General features: G+C 38.3%; 1 protein-coding gene across 1 annotated transcript; it reads right to left on the bottom strand.

Moving 5' to 3' along the window:
• Nucleotides 1-4,184: 4,184 nt before the first annotated feature.
• On the bottom strand, nucleotides 4,185-14,684 carry LOC105033193 (FHA domain-containing protein FHA2). Its single transcript, XM_019846563.3, has 3 exons — nucleotides 13,875-14,684; nucleotides 6,386-6,543; nucleotides 4,185-4,516 (listed from the first exon to the last, which is right to left on the bottom strand). Exons 1-3 carry the CDS (start codon nucleotides 14,578-14,580, stop codon nucleotides 4,307-4,309), a joined length of 1,074 nt encoding a protein of 357 aa, XP_019702122.1. The 5' UTR covers nucleotides 14,581-14,684; the 3' UTR covers nucleotides 4,185-4,306.
• Between the last annotated feature and the right edge of the window lie 2,947 nt (nucleotides 14,685-17,631).

Raw genomic sequence — 17,631 nt, 5'->3', positions numbered from 1 at the left:
GACGAGCTCCCTCTGCTTCGGCACCGACACATCCTTCAGTCGGTGAAAGTCCTCTCGATCTCCAGCCTCCATCCGACTATTTTCGTTTGACTGAGTCTGAGGGTCGCCCCAGCGAGAAGGGAACCCCCAAGGTAGCGGGGAGGAAGCGAAAAAAAATTAGTTCTTCCACCCGTGAATCGACGATGGAAGATCGGTGATGATGAAAGACCCTTCCGGGGATTGAAGAACCACCATCCTCGGGCCTTCGGGTGGGGTCGGAGGACGAAGAACATTCGGAAGAGAGAGATATGGGGAAAGGTCGGCAAAAGCCGACACAACAGAGCGAAGCTAATTATCAACCGGACTGAGTTCGGCGCCAGTTGCGTCGGGCAAAGCCCGTAATAATCCAAGACGTTCCGGACGAACTCTGGAATCGGAAAGCGAAGACCTGCCCGAAGGTCCTCGACATAAAAGGCCACCTGACCCTGAGGCGGGTTGTTAACCCGACCCTCGACCCCAGAGGCGAAGAGTTCGAACTGCTCCGGGATACTGTATTGCTCCCTGAGCCGTTCAACGTTTGCCCCCGAAAGTGAAGAAACCTCCACCTCCGGGGTTGACCGGGAGTCGTCGGTCATGTTTCCTGACTGATTTTTTCGTGGAGAGGTTTTAGCCATGACGCTAGCCCCAGAAAAGAACACAAAGAAAAATGTCGAAGGAGAAAGGATGGAAAAGACTTTGAGGAGAGCTTTCAAAGGAAGAGGATGGAAGCAACTACCTGGAACTGGGGGACAAGTCAACAGGGCCTCAGCGTCAGGAACAGATTTGCAGTAAAAAGTGAAGTTTTGGATGTAAGTGGCCACATATATATAAGGCCCTTCGACGGTCGAGATGAAAGCGTGCTGAGCGAGGGCTTCCAGGATGTCGACACGCGGCAGCGTTAGGGCCCTTCCTCGGTCCGATGGTTCGACACACCTGCCCCCAGATCAAGCCACGTCGCCTCCATCCGCATGAACGGTTCCAGCCCAATAGCCCCCTGACATGTGGCGAAAAAAATCGTATCTCGAAATTAACTAACCGACGATTCGCATTTTCCAAAGAGACGGTGGTTCGCATTTCAAGGAGATGGCAGTTCGCATTCCCAATGAGACATCTGACGTCGGATCGTTCGTTGGTACGGTCACCAGAGTCAGAGCATGACGTGATGAAAAATCACTCCTTTCGCCCGAAGCCGTTGCCCACGTGGAAACGCTGGCCAACACGACATCCGACTTAGGAGTGGGGGGGCAATTGTTAGGATATACCGACTGACCCCTGTACGCCGACTTACCCTCGGACCAGTCCGACCGACGTCCGACTCTATCAACCGGACCGACGCACGACTCCGACAACGACTCCGACAGACGACTGTCGACAATAGCTGCCGACAATATCCGACCGAAGGTGTGTCGGCCGAACAGACCCACGCTGTTCCCGACCAGCCAAGCGGCCGAACTCATATTACCGACACACCGTCGAGGGTGGCAGCCGACGTCCGACTTCCGCAAGGTACCAGATCAGCCGACGGTGTCTCCGGATCATCACCCGACATCCCGACAGTCGAATACCAACATATAGTCGGCCAGCCCATCCCAAACGCCGTACAACGGCTATGGGCTGTTGTCCTATCAAGGACATGCTGTGCGACCGCCCTGGAGCATTGTCCTGCCAAAGACATGGGTTAATTCTGACAGCCCACGACGATTTGACAGCCTCCGGCGATGTGACAACTCTCCAATTGTCTGCACCATTAATGGCAGGACCATACCGCATTCTACTATAAAATGGGATAAGGCAACAGTCTTGATAAGATTTTCGGAGTGAGCTTTCTCAAGCTTCCTCCAGCTCTCTAGCTCTCTCTCTCCTCCAAGCTGAGCCTCTGATTTTTCACTGTTGCCTAGTCTTCTCTCTGACTTGACCGTCAGAGGGTCCTCGTCGGAGGTATCTTCGGTCTGTGAGGACTTCTCTTACAGGTACGCAATCTCGACGATCGGGCGATGGAGGGATTGGCCGCAACAAGTACCATCACTGTAACTCCATTCCTTCCACTCCCGTTCAGAAAAGAAAATGATAATTTATCAAAATTTTCAACAAAATCAAGGCAGAGGTTAAACCCGGCTCTGATACCAAAATATAAGCTATATATATATATATATATATATATATATATATATATATATATATATATATATATATATATATATATAATATATATATATATATATATATATATATATATATATATATATATATATATATATATATTAAAGAATGAGATATTTTACTATAACTTAACTGTACGTTCATATCATATCAACGAAACAAAATGCAGGATTTAGAATCGAAATTACCTTCCACCATTGATACTATTTACTGAAAACTACTGGAAGATTGTTAATAGAATTAACCTTATATCAATGTGAAAAGTCCTCTTCCTTTTTTAGGAATGGTAAAATCGATCCGACCTGATGGATATGCACTCTATCCAAATCCGATCAAATCTGAAAAATAGGATTTGATCGAATTTGGATAAAATCCGAAAACTATAGCACGGATATAAGTAGGATATGGATAGTACTGTTTTCTATCCGAATCCGAATCCAAATCCGATACAAACCAATGGGTATGAGTAATATCCAAACCCATATCCGAATATATATATTTATAATTCTATTTTGATAATTTTATTTTGGTTGATAATATGCATAAAATTATTTTGGTTGTTTATATGTTCTATGTTGAATTGTAATTCTATTTCTATGTTTGATTTTTATAAATCTGAACTTATAAATTATATTTTATGTTGAATTGATAATTCTGTTTTAATCGATAATATGTATAAAATTATTTTGATTATTTATTTTTTTAGGTATGGGATGATATAGATTAGATATGAAGAAATGGATTACCTGTGGGTATCTCCGAACCCATTGGGTATGGAGATGTGTATCTCTTTTTTTATCCAATTGAATATCGGATAAGATTTGGATATACGATATTAAGTTCGAATTTGAGGATGGATAATACAATATCCGATCCAAATTTTATCCGTTGCCATCCCTATTCTTTTTAACTCTTGATTTCCAGTAAAGAACCAGACTCCAAAGTATCTGTAAAGACTTTGAAAATATGGCGCCCAAGAGAGAGAATAAACACTGTAGATTCCTAACGCTCTGGTGAGAGTACTTCCTAGCCCTCAGATTTTCTCACTTTGATGGTGTATGACTTTACGAACATATCCGAGGTCGGGGACCCTTCACCATATTATATAACTCAATAACCATCTTTCCATCGAACGTGGTGTGTGTTATTTTAACATTATGGGATGATAGATGATCATGTGTAACATCAAGGTTAACATTATCGATTGAAGACACCAAAGTATATAGACCACATCCGTAAACGTGGGACCAAAAGTGGATAACTGCCCATACAAATTACCCACATGCCCTTGAGAAATTAAACGTGGGTATCTGCCCACTAATACTCTAATGTAGGTCCCACATTAATTTTTTTTACATCACTCCATCTACCCCTTCCATCTTCCTTTTGTTCTATCGTTGCTTTCTTTTTTCAACCTCCTGCCTTGAAATCATGCAACTGAATGAGAGCTAAACATCACAATAAAAAACACATTGTGATTGATGGTGATCGGAGTGCCTTCGAAAGATACATGAAGCATGACGATTCTAAACATGGTTAAAGAAACATCCATGTCTTCGTTACTTCACGTCCAGAAATTGTTCTTTGCCAAAGTACAGCATATAAAAAAATGTTCTGTCAAATGAAGTATCGAGGTATCTGCTAGATAATACCAAGTACTCTTCAATAGAAAATATGTCAATCAAGCACTGAAAAAGATGTACGTTTCACATCAAAAATATGCTCATTCAGTATAAAAATTTGTGTTCAGTAATATAAAATATGTATTTAACTTGCTAGAGTTATCAGCTGAGTCCTGCACCAAAATGAAAGAGAATTTCAAAACCAAATCATTCCTGTAAAGTAAATAAATAAGTTGCTTTAGCATGCAAGGAAAACTAAAGCGAGACATTTCTCAAAATCTCCTTTTCTTCTGATAAAGGCCTGAGCATGCTTCTGCGTGCATCCTTTTTTTTTTTTTTTTTTTTTTGAGAGAGAGAGAGAGAGAATAAACTATCCAGAGACTATGAACCAACATGGTGGATCCATCAGATGTTCTATATTTATAAATAAAAGGTACAATACAGATCATAGAGTACTGAAACAAGTTGCTGTTGCTGTTTTGATGATTCATACAATCACGTGATGCTTACGAGAGCAAGGAAACTAATGAGACAAACTCCGAGGTCACTCTCCCTTTCGACCTCGTGTTGATCACAAAATGCTCCGGGTATTTCCGAAGCAGCGTCAGCAGGCCAAACCATGGCCTGCCTTTGGTTTCATTTGGTGGCCAGTCCTCAGACGACAGATATCTTCTAACCCTACTGTGGTGCCATATGTTGCCATACTGTTCAACGAGCTGGATCAAGTCACAGGAAAACCATCAGCTATAATATACTGAGAACCGAGAGAATACATACTGAAGCGATAAAAGTAATAACAAAGTAAATGTTCTATTTGCTGTAGGCCCTGGAATACCCATACGTGGCAGCAGAAATTGGCAAGGAAGTATAAGAAAACTGTCTTGCCATGGATGGATAATTGATGCATCATACAAAAAAATTCTCGCATCAAGCAGCTAGAAAAGAAAACAAAGTCACTTAAAACTAAGCTATAATGTCGTTAGAAAAATAAGGGAAAAATGTAGCAATGCCAGCCTCATCATAGAAATTGATGCACATAATATTAGACTGATTCGATATCATCCTTCAATTCAAATTAGAAAAAGCAATATCTCCTTGCATAATATGGATCCCAAACACTCACGATTTGTGTGTGAATCAGTCGAATTATTTATCCCTCCATCTATTAGAAAACTCTCTCTCTCCAAGTATTGTGAAAGATATTCCACTAAAAATATTCTTGTTATTGCTTTAACTCAGATTCTCCAAAAAGTGGATCCCACTCTAATAGCTCCAAATAAATTAAATACATGCAATGAAGGCTTCTTATTCCACAATAATATTCCCTACATTCCCCAAAAAGTTACGAAGGCTTCTTATTCCACAACAATGAAAGCACTTTTTCATTCTTTCATATACTAGCGGATTTCACTAAAATCAAGCCTAATTCAGTATGCCGGATGAACAACAATAAGTCTGCAAAACTCTATTATTATGATGCCAACACACATATCCCATCTACATATGATGTATGTTGCCAACTCAAAACACATGATCACCTGCACTGAGGAAGCTGCTATGAACACAAGATCACCTCCAATCAAGGAAGCAAAGCCCCGGCAAGCCAAAGAATGCATGGCTTACAATAATTCACCTTTTTAATTTTCTGTGCCACATCACAAATCCATCAACCTTAATCCCTTTCCCTCACAATGGATAACAGCACCACAATTGCAACACCCATCCAATTCTGAGGTCACACCATCCACCCAGCCACTTAATTTATACTGACCCATCTTTTTACTTGCACAGGGATCAGAGACACCCAGTACTTGCCAAAATAAAATTGACAAAACAGTTGAAAATATTGAAATCACAGAAACCCATGTTTGAAATATACATACATCAAGTACATGATATGAGCCTACTGAGAGTGTCATGAAGATAAATATTATTCAATATGCAATTGTGTCCATTTGAACAAATGTTTCCATCACAAGGACTATGTTAGATGTATCAACCACTCTGTGATATACATATAAGAAGACCTCAATAGCTCAAAGGCAACAATTGAATTGCCATAAAAGATTTAACCAATGGTAAATGCGAACCAAATCAGAATTTGCTAACCAACAGAAAAAAAAAAGGTCCTGTCAACTGCTATATCCGGCATAAGCTAAAAATAAAATTTGAAAATGCAATGCAGAGTTGGTCTTTTTCGAATTCTAGTTGAAATTACTAGTAAGATTTGGATTTGGGGTTTGAATACACAACTTGCTGGAAACATATATATTCTAGCCTTGACAACTGTAGTAAAAACTGAACAACCAATTATATGGAAGAAATTGGATAGCAAACTGCTTCAGAATATGAAATGCATAAAAAATGCATGGATTACACAGCTCTTTTCTATGCTTCCATGTATTTGCAGCCAGCATTGCACAATATGCCTTATTTGATGGAAGATACGGTAACAAATTAGATAAGCCTAGTCTGCTTTGAACTTGTGGTAGAACATAGCAGCCATCAATAGTATTATTTCAATACTCTTATTTTAAAGGAGTGACAGACATGAGACATATAATAAGGCATTGCTCCAAACTAACCTCTGCATGAAGTTTTGCCATAGGCATCCACTCTCCAGGGCCACAAAGATCAGACAGTACTGTGGCTACAGATGAAACAACATCTTTCTCTTCTAATTGCAAGAGTTGATGATTATCTGCTTCCCTGTCAGCCCTTGATCTTGTATCCGACTTTTTCTCTGCAAAAGAGGGAAGTAAAATCATGTCACCCTAAGAAAACTCCTAGCCATAAATTCTAATCTCATATTATATACCAGAATGATGTTTGGAAAGATCTATAGATAAGAACAGTGCTTCCAGTTCATTCATATGCAAGCAATCATGCAAATCTAGTTATCTTATCAAGTAGGAATTGTGCATGGCCTTGGTTTAGAGGGAGATGTAGTTTTGTTACAAAACATCATCTGGCACTCTACATTCAAAACTGTTGGAAATTTAAGAAGTTGTTTCTTGGTCGCATAAGCTTAAAATGCACAACAACATATGCCTCTCTACCTGTGAACTAGCCTTCCATGTTTCATGTTAAGCACCTCTCTATCCGGACCAATATTTAGATGCCCATTCCAAAGGGGCGATGTTAGGTAGAGACAGTCGTAAAGCATATTCAATTTATGATAATGACTTGCCCCACAGGCCCAGCCCCAAACAGATAAGATAAAACTTGTTGGTTAAGGTTACATAGATAGCTTATCACTCTTTGTTTGATAGGTTGGAGCAAATATAGAAGATAAAATTACAAACTATTAGCAGACAACACCTTTTTTGAAGATATGTTAGTGCATAAAAAATGCAGCAAAATGTTTACTGAAAAAAACATCAATTTACTTAAGAGAGAAAATATCTGTCTAAACTTTAAAGTTTCCAAATGATTTAACAAAGTTATAGCTGCATTCCTACTACACCATTCTGAGTGCTACTTATCAAGCGAGTGCAGTGTCCCAAGCATAAGCTTCCTTTTTAGAGAAGAATGCTACAAGGTGACCAAACATTGAGACCTAATTACTGCAGACAGCAACAACTTCAGAAACACATGGTAAGATGTTTCTTACGTTGATAACAAGCATCTTGTCAATCTGATAAATGTGATCACAAGCACAAGCATCTAATTACAACATGAAAGGCCCAGTGGAAATTAAGCTGCAAAATTTGAGTTTTCAAAACTGGCATGGCAATGTACCAATATGTTAGCTTCAGAGAGGGAACCTAATGGTGAATATAATAAATGAAAACACTAAAGGTTCAATGATGTGGTCACATAATTTCATTTATAAAGTTATTCAGTAAAACCTATTCTATCCAATGCTAGAATTCAGAATAGAAATGATACATCTTGAAAGATCCAGTTGGAACAAATTATTGATGTGATAAAGAGAAGCAACTGATAAAGGCTAAAGGCAAAGAATAAAGCACATTTGAGCAAAGAATCAAATTTCTATTGCTTTAACAACTGCTCAGGGTGGGATCAGAGCTGAATTTTCTTCTGTTTTGAGGGATTTATGGTCAATTTTTCAGATTTGAAGAAAACAGTGAGCTATAAATACTTTGAACCTGAGACTTAAATTGCAGGGATCACCTACTTGATTATTAGAATGCAAACTAACCTGCTGAAAAAGATTGGCTATGCCAAACAAGTGATAAAATAAGGTGATGCAAACCCAGTTATGTTGTTTTAGAATCGCAAAAAGCAAAATCCAATCTAACATAGATTTCCAAGTCAAGATATGACAGAAGCTAAATATAAATCTCAAACTGTGAATTCTATAACATACCAGTATTGTGCACATGCAGTGCATGTGATTTATTTAAGAGGTAGGAGCATTTGATGGATGGCTATGCTTCCATCTACCATGATTATTTGGAGCAATCTGATAAAAATACTTTCTATTTAAATTTTTATACTTCTTTCTTCTTCTTTTCTTTTTTTCTTAAGCCCAAGAAAGGAAGGGCAACCCACATGCGCACTCTAATTATCCAAGTAGAAATTCTTGGGGATGCCACCCAATAAACAAACCCAGATCCTCCGGTTGCTAAGCAAAGTGGTGCGACCACTAGAGCAAGACTCAGCTCACTTCTTCTTGGTATTTATTAAATAGTAAATCTGCATAATTTGCTCAATAAAAGAAGAGAGTATTTCTTTAACAAAACTAACACATGGACGAGTAAGACACAAAGCCACTGGGTGATTTACAAAAGCTGGGATTTCTTAGAGACATCGACCATTCCCATCCTCAAACAATACAAACCAAGTAGACCCAGTTTCCAAGTGGAATTTAACTCTTGATTAGATTCCCAAGAGACATGCTCCATCGTATTTCCTTGTATACAACATAAAAATATTTTTGTTTAAAAAAAAAGAAAAGAAACCCTTGGAAGCCTGCCTTGTGGCTGGATTCTAAGGCTTATGGATCATATATAATAGGTAACCTAAACAATCAAGGACATCTGTATGCACATATGTTACATGTATGTAAGCATGTGAAGAAAAAGAGTATGCAAACACAAATATGCACGCACGTGCGCGCGCGCGCGCACACACACACACAGAGATATTATGTACACAATATAAAATTATGCTCAAGACATCCTCCTTTTTTTTTATAAGAAGACATCCTTTAAGCACTGATGTAGTCATAACTTACCATAGAAGTTGTGGTTAGAGAATGGATGTTTCTAAAATTCTTCCTACAAGAGAAGGGAAAATAAATAAAAGAGGACATCTCGCCTTGGTTCTAAATAAAGCAACGGATAAGTAGGAAACTGCTTTGGTAGCTGAAGATACTTTGTCTGGTCGGATTCTTCAATTGGCAGGGCTCAATGTGCTTGCAAGTAAAGAATGAAAAAGAAATTTAATGGCAAGAAAAGAAAAAAGGAAATAAGTAAGAAAAGAAAGAACACTTGAACCATATCTTGTTTGGTTAAAAGAAACATTGTAAATAAAGTGGTTAGGAAATGAGTTAGTTATTGTAATCCGCTTCCCCTTTCTTACACTCACAAGATCACTACCTAAAACAGAGTAAGAATCTCAGGCCTTTGGCCCTCTATTTCTCCTTTTTCCTCTCTCCCTGAATTTCCTTTTATTCATAGAACATCAAAAAGAAGATATTTCATCCTAACTTCTTTGCTCTTCATCATCAACTACGAAAAATCTAAGATAGGGGCATTCTATTTTGCCTCAAAACAAATCATTCAATATCCTTTCCTTGGTAATCTAAAATTGAAGGACCCCACTTAGGTAGTTGATGATACCAATGCCCTCCTCTTTGAGTCAAATAATTGCCACAACTTACCATAAATATATTGTACAAGTAAATTATGATTTAATTTTTGGATCAAAATAAGTCCAGATGCACACTAACCATCTTCAAAATCCAATTCCTTTATTAAAACCAAACAATGTTATACAACTCCCTGAATAACAAAAGATTGTACTTTGACTTCCTACTAAAGTAACTATATACAAAGGAGAATGAGGAGAAAATGACTCATCATGTGGTGCTTTAACATTTTTTTGGCCAATAGAAAGGGCCAATAGGCAATAGGCTATAGAATATGTGGCAGGCTTCTCCCAAATATTGTGAACTTCCCAAACTTCGGTGAAGGCAAGATTTGATCTCAAGTCATTTGGCACAAATACCAAAGATTTTAACAACTTGGTGAGCTAGCACCTTCATGTTAAAAGTTAACACCTTTTTTGCCCTCCTTTGGACAACACCATGTAAGATTTCACTCTGATCACATGGAACATGAAAAAGAACAACCTTTGCTACTGTTTCGATGTATTGCCCTAAAATCATGAGTACAAAGTAAGGATGTTTCTATGCAGAGTTTTTAGGGCTATCATTGGCTATATGCCTTGAACTGGGTGTACCGACCCGAATAGATGGGGAACCAAGATGGTTCACCCTATCAGCTTGGTAACTAGGCCGAACTGGCTCTAACCTCAATTAAACTGACCCCCCCTCCCCCCCCCAAACCAAAGTGCTCAGAGCATGCCCCATTCAATGCTTGCCCTCTCACTCCCTCCCTCCCTCTCGCTCGCTCCATCAGGGTTAGGGTTTCCCTCGGCCCTCCCCCTTCCTTCGTCCCTTCCTTCCTTCCTCCCCCTCGAGCCTTCTCTCTCTCTCCCCCCATCTCTCTCCCACCTTCTCTGACTCTCTCTCTTTTCCTCTCTCCTCCTCCCCCCTCTCTTAGTCTCTTTATTTCAATGAGCCTCGGAACAGCACGATATAGACCCGTGCTGTGCCAAACTGGTTGCTGGCTAGTACAACCTCCAGTACAAGTTCAACAAACCTTGTTGAGGGTAGATCTAAGGTACAAACTACCCCCATTAACGAGATAAATAAGTTTAAAGAAATAAAAATTCGAACAAATTATTTGAGACTTCAGATATATAAGAGACCTAATTTCATTGTTGTGGACTCTAACAATCTTCTCTTCAACTACACTTTCTAAGTACACTTCCTTTCCTAATCTTATATCATTATTTTCCTTCTTGTTTTATTTGTATATGTTCTCATCACTTCCCATTTCATCAAGGTTTCCTAATAAGAATAGTAGGAACTCTTCCTAAAAACAGCAGAGCAAAAAGGATGATAATAAAGAGGAAGAAATCGGGGACAATCAAATTGTGTGTGTGAGAGAGAGAGGTGGATGTTTCTGATTCCTAGTGGGTCCCCTGGTTTTTGTATATGAATGTACATGTTTTGGTGCATGTTTCCATATTCATGTAGCCTCATGGCATAGGTGCCAAATGTCCAGGTGCCCAAAAATTTGCAATACCTCAACTTCTAGAAAACATGATATGTGTTATATGTGCTGCGCATTCAAGTACCCAAACATTTGTGACATCTCAACTTCTAGAAACCTGCCATGTGGTATAGGTGCCAAGCATCCCAGTATCCAAAGTTAGCGACATCTGAACTTCTAGAAAACTTGACATGTGGTAAAAGTGACAAGTTTTCGGATATCTAAAAGTTTGCAACATCTCAACCTTTAGAAAAACTGAGATGTAGACTTTAAAACAGATAGGATGCAGATAGGATAATAGTAATTCTATATCCCTACTGGCTTACATTTGGTGGATAGGAATATGAAAACAGATTTTCATTGGATGTTAAACTTTGAATCGGTATTTGATTGTAATTGAAAAGATATGGATACAAATCAGATATAAGAGATATAAATTTTAGTTTGAAACAAATTTGGCTACAAAATTAATTTAGTGAATAATACATATATTATAATTATTCATTACAATGAGTATATGTAAACTTCATGAGAACATAATTCCACTTAATGAAATGGCCATCTTTGTTGATTATAATTATTGTACATTAATGCATCTCAGATGAAAAAATTTTCACTGTTAATGGTCAAGGATGAAATCAACCAAGTTAACAATGTCCTTGTGAGCAAAGAAATTTAAAGACATAATGCTATCATTTGCAAAATCCACTTTGGATTTATGAGCAATATGAGTTGAAGAAGTATGCCACTGTTGCCACATACACATATTTGGATATTCATGCATATGTGCGTATCTGCAAGTGCTTCTATTTGGAAGATACAAAAATGGATAAAGAAAATAGAAGGATGCTACAGCTTGCTCCCATGTCCTGATATACTTAGATGTCTAAACAGTTGAAATGGATGTTACCCGCTCCATTATCATCCCTACTTCCACATCATTCATCCGTAATTATGCATCCATATATCTTACATAGTGCATTAGGCAAGAAAAGCAAGATTTTCCTTTTTTATTTTGAGGCTTTTAGTGGTTGCTATATTAGACTGTGATTTGACGAATCATAAACTAAAAAACTGTTTTAAAAATATCAAGACTACTTCCCACCAAGCAAATATACCACGCATTATCAACACAAATGCAATAACGATATTAGCAATAACAGTAAGAATCAAATAAACTTTAAAAAGGAGGAATAAATGAAGAATTATCTCCACTTCCTAAATAACATTTTCGTTGGCAGACTCATGAAAATCCACTAATAACCCTCAACCAATTAATATTGCTCGTCATATTATTCAAAAAGGGTGAAATCTTCAAGACTAAAGTGGAACATTCAAAGACCTCCATAATCAAAGATTCAATCGCAAAGACCTATAAACGTATTCTAAAGTGTAAAACATTGACCAAACTGCTAAAGGAAACATGCATGCAACCTTAATTCACTCTAAGAAACAAATCAAATAGGTGCTAGAAATGTGACAAGCAAAGGGACTGTTGTGAAGATGATACACAGGTTTTAAAGATAAATATCACGAAGAATAGTTTCAAATCCAATGACATATTATGATACATAAAAGCATAGTTAAACTACAGGACACAGCAACTAATTCACATATTAAATTCTCAAATGGTAAACGAGCTAACATTATAAGCATATAAATCAAACAACCACCTAAAACCCCTAATATCCCCCAGAAATAAATAAGATTGCAATCATAAGTATTTAAACAATGATTTTGTCTCACAAGCTCCAAAAGAGAATAGCATTGCTTAGTTTAAGCAAACCCAAGTAGCATATAGTTGTAAATTAGAGATCCTGATTCAATTTTGGGATGCTTAAATCAGCTCCAGGAGAATACTTGACATAAACAACTTAAATGGTAGATAATATCATTAAACCATAGTTTTCAAAATTGGTGAGGTGACCTCCTGCATACATAGTTAGATTCTAAAATATTTACTTTGAAAAATGAGGAAAAAACCATGCTAGATTACTGCTTTGGACAAACTAAACAAATTTCTTTTTGATAACATTAAAGACTAAATATACAGATGAATGGTTCCCCACCTTATTCATGCTACAACACTGCTAGGACTTGATAACTTGATTAAAAAAGTGCATTTCAAACATCCAAGACTTTCCTGAAGGTCTGTCTCATTAAGATACACCAAAACCATACATAATAACGCAGAAACAGGTACCTGAATTGTAATCAAGGCCCTTAAAAAATTGAGCTGCGATAAATGACCAACACAACCTTTGTTCTGAGGATTCAGCCCTAGACTCGGTCTAAATATTTTTAGACAGATTAAATAATTCACCATTATTAAAATCCTAGCCTCACTCCCAATTTGAATTGAGCAAGACAGACATCGATGCATTTTGCATTGATGATAGCTTCTTCACTTTTCTGGAATTCAATATCACCCATTCAACCAAGAATGCCCAATCACAAATCCCTAATCTTATAGATGCACCTTTCTTCTTTCAACAACAGCAAACGTTTCTTAATCTGTTCCCAATACCAATCTAGAGGCACAAAATATGTTACCCACACCAATTAAAAACATAGTTAAGTATTTTCTACCATTCAATCCTGTCAAAAAGAAAAGAAAAATCATTCCTCACCTAAGATTTTAAGCAAATTCCAACACATATAATTACTCCTTACCATGTAACAAGAGCAACAACAGAAGCAAAAAATTTTCAATAAAATCCAGCAAAGGATGAGGAAAACTGAATGACTGCAGTTCCAATCTTACCCAATTGTCCCGAAGAATGTCCCGCCTTCCCAGGAAGCGCAGCTCCGGATCCATATCCTGCAAAGCCCTCCATATCTCCAGAAGAACCCCTCCTTCTAATCTTCTTCCCCGCGATGCCGACATGTCCCACGCCATCATCCACCCCATCCTCCTCCTCCTCTTCCTGATCGTCGTCGTCGTCGTCGTACGAGCCGTCGCGGAATTCAGACGGGCGGGGGCGGCCCTTTCGGGAGAAGGGTGGTGGCACGGCACCGGCACCGGGAGGAGGGAGGAGGGGCGGCGGGGGCGCGTGGCGGGCGGCGGCGGCGGAGGCGAAGATGGAGCGGGTGGGAAGGAGGAAGTAGAAGCGCTTGTCGCCAATCTGGAGGAGGTCCTGGGAGTCGAGCTTGACAGGGGGGTTGCCGGGGAGGTGGAGGACGCCCTCGACGAGGCAGCCATTCTTGCCGATGACGTCGAGGGCGAAGCGGCGGCGCTGGAAATCGTAGAATATGCGGGCATGGTGGCGAGAGATGTTCATGCCGCCGCCAAGGCTCGATAAGTCAACGTCCACCGCCGACTTCTTGCTGTTGCGGCCCAGCATGATCGAGTAGGTCTGCATGTAGTACTCGAAGTCCTCCCCCTGGAGCTTCGCGAACCCGGCCTCCACCTCCCCGGGCCCCGCCGCCGCGCCGGGGGCGGCGCAGCCTCCGCCTCCGACCATCGCCATGGCCGACGGAGATAGAAGAACCCTCGGATCTGGATTTTGGTGAGCTGTGGTGTCTTCTTGGAGATGTCACTAAATTGACCTCTGCCTTTTTCCATTTGCTTGTTCGGTGGCCAACGCACTTCCCTTTTTTTTTTAATATATAAAATCAAACAAAATTAGTTAATATCGATCTTCGCTTAAGCAAAAATTATTAATCGTTCTATTATTTTTGAGAATATTAGTTTAGATTCGGAGAGGGGGAGAATCTGAGAGAAGCCACCTCTCCGTTCATCTCTGAAGTCTGAGAAATGACAACCAGACACTAAAAAAATTATGTCTTGTTCCGTAGATAACTCTCTAAAGTTACCACCTGCTACTTATTCTTTCTTCAACATTTCCTTAGAGCGTTTTGACAATATCTTGAACATATACCAAGCAACTTTTCCTTTGTTTTGAGCCAAATGTCTCATATTACACAAGAATTAAGATTTCCATGAGCATCGGCGTTAAAATTTCCTTGAGATCCTGAGGAATAGTGAAGAAAAATGCCAAAGAATTAAAGCCTCTAATGTAATTCACCATTTGAGTTGCCACACACCCTTATTTAGGAATTTCCTATATTTAAAGGTCATAAAAGTTCACACTCAACTTTTCTTAAATCAAAGTATAGCTTCAACACTACTGATTATATAAAAAATAATAATCTTTCTCTCCTCACTTTTAAAGAAAATTTGAAATACTTGGAACTAGTTATTGGTTGATGAAACCTGTTACATACTTCACCCTTTGATTATTAGAAAACGTTTTCCAACTAAATTCATGTTTTCTACTATCAAACTTAAATTTATTAAATGAATTCTACATGTACTTAAACCTCATATTAAGATTTCCTAACACTTCCATTCATTTAGTTCAGACAAATGCTGACTCCTCGTAAATACTCAATGCCACATATTACTATTCAGGTGGCATCTATTACTTATATATATATATATATATATATATATATATATATGAATTCTACATGTACTTAAACCTCATATAAGATTTCCTAACACTTCCATTCATTTAATTCAGACAAATGCTGACCCCTCAGAAATACTCAATGCCACATCTTACTATTCAGGTGGCATCTATTACTATATATATATATATATATATATATATATATATATATATATATATATATATATATATATATATATATATATATATATTCAGAATGCAAATACAAAAATGCTGATCAATTGATTAAATTTGACTACCTTCTCTTAGTGAAAGAAAAAAAAAAAATTGAACAATGCTTGTGAAATTTATCCTTATTGCTGTTGGGTTCCGGTGACTCAGCAGAATATAGATTTCAAAAATTTTAAACATATATTGAATAATGAAAACAAAGTTTAATATTTAAACACAACCATCGGAATTCAAAAATCCTAGGAATCCCTTGACGATTACAATCAAACCACAAAATCAATCATATGAGGAGAAGATCAGAAGTCATATACCACCATGAAGATCACGAACTGATGATTTTGATATTTTCCTGAGACTTCAAAGCAGAAGCTCTCCAACGATAATCCATACAGGATTGATCAGGATCCTTCTCAACTTGTCATGGTGCTGCAGCCTTCTTCGCAAGTGCGCTGCTGATTGTCCTTCGCAAGAACTTGTTGCACCATAGCTATATGCCTTCATGATCTCTACTAAGACCTCATTAGGAATCCTTTCTCAAAAGATCTCACCACATTCTAATCAGATTTTATATTCAACACATGAACAATCTGATTCCTGGACAAGTATCTCATACTTTTTATTTTTCTTCCTCTCTTTCTTTCTATTTTTTCTTCCCTTTTTCTTTCTATTTTCACTTCAAATTTTTACCACCTCTTCCTCATCTAATTGCACGTTCAAAATAATTTTTGGATGAATTTTATGCCATATGAGGTGCCCCTTAAAAAAGGAATGAAGGGGCGCCACACATGGCACCAAGGGGCGCCAACTCTTGGCATCCCAACTTCCTAACACGGTGAAATAAATTTTCAATGTGAAAACCCAATGAATATGGTATGGAATAGGAAGAGATTCATCTACAGAAGGACTCCTCCTCTGTTAGAAAAAATCTGAACACCAAAATATGGCATGTGGAAAGGGAGAATGCATGGAATTAAAGAGTCCATGACAAGGTGGACTCTTCCACATTCAACGCACAAAATAAATGACTTTCATTTATTTTCTGGTATTCAAACTCCTTGCCAGAGAAGGACTCTTCCTTCTCTTCTGCACCTATAATCCCAAGAGCCATCAAATGGCCAGTGGAGGGAAGAAAACGCATGGATAATAAGAAGAATTAAGAGTCCCATGCGCCATGGACTCTCCATATGTCATTGCCCAAATAATGGGGTGTCCCACATTAATTTTGGCATGGAGTTCCTTCCAAGAGAAGGACTCCACAACCTCTTCCACGTCCCACATCCCAAGGCACCATCAGATGGCACACAAATTTAAGGAACGAGTGGAACATGTAAGAATTTTAAGATAAGTAAAGGAGAAGGACTCCTCTCCTTAAATTCCAAAATAAATGTGACGCCTCCAATATTCTTTGGCATGTGATTTTTGGCATGGAGGAGGTTGGTTCCACGTGAAACACTTTCACAAAATCAGATAAAACTATCTAATAAATTAAATGGTTCAAACCTAATCACATTAGGTCAAGGCAATAAGACAAGGTTAGCACAAACACCTTTGCACTGAATCCAATTGAAAACTTTGGTTAATTCATGTGCTAGCAATTTAATTAACCTATTAAATTTACAATAAATTTAAATTGATTGGACTAAGATCAAATCTCTATTATGTGTGACCCATTGGGTTCTAAATCTAGCCAGCAGTGGACCCAAACTCTCGATGAAACTCTAATCTGATTGGATTAGATCAGCTCAAGAGTCCCAATCAACTAGGACTCTTCCTAATTGATTCTAGAATTAAACTTTTTTAATTCTGTTGAATCCACAAGTTAAGATTGATGTCTAGTAATGTATCATGACTATCCGAAAGATTTAAAATTTAATA

The sequence above is a fragment of the Elaeis guineensis genome, chromosome 7 (assembly GCF_000442705.2).
Source record: "Elaeis guineensis isolate ETL-2024a chromosome 7, EG11, whole genome shotgun sequence".
Classification (NCBI taxonomy): Eukaryota; Viridiplantae; Streptophyta; class Magnoliopsida; order Arecales; family Arecaceae; genus Elaeis; species Elaeis guineensis.
The sequence above is the reverse complement of the archived record's forward strand: the minus strand, read 5'-3'. Positions and strand labels throughout refer to the sequence as shown.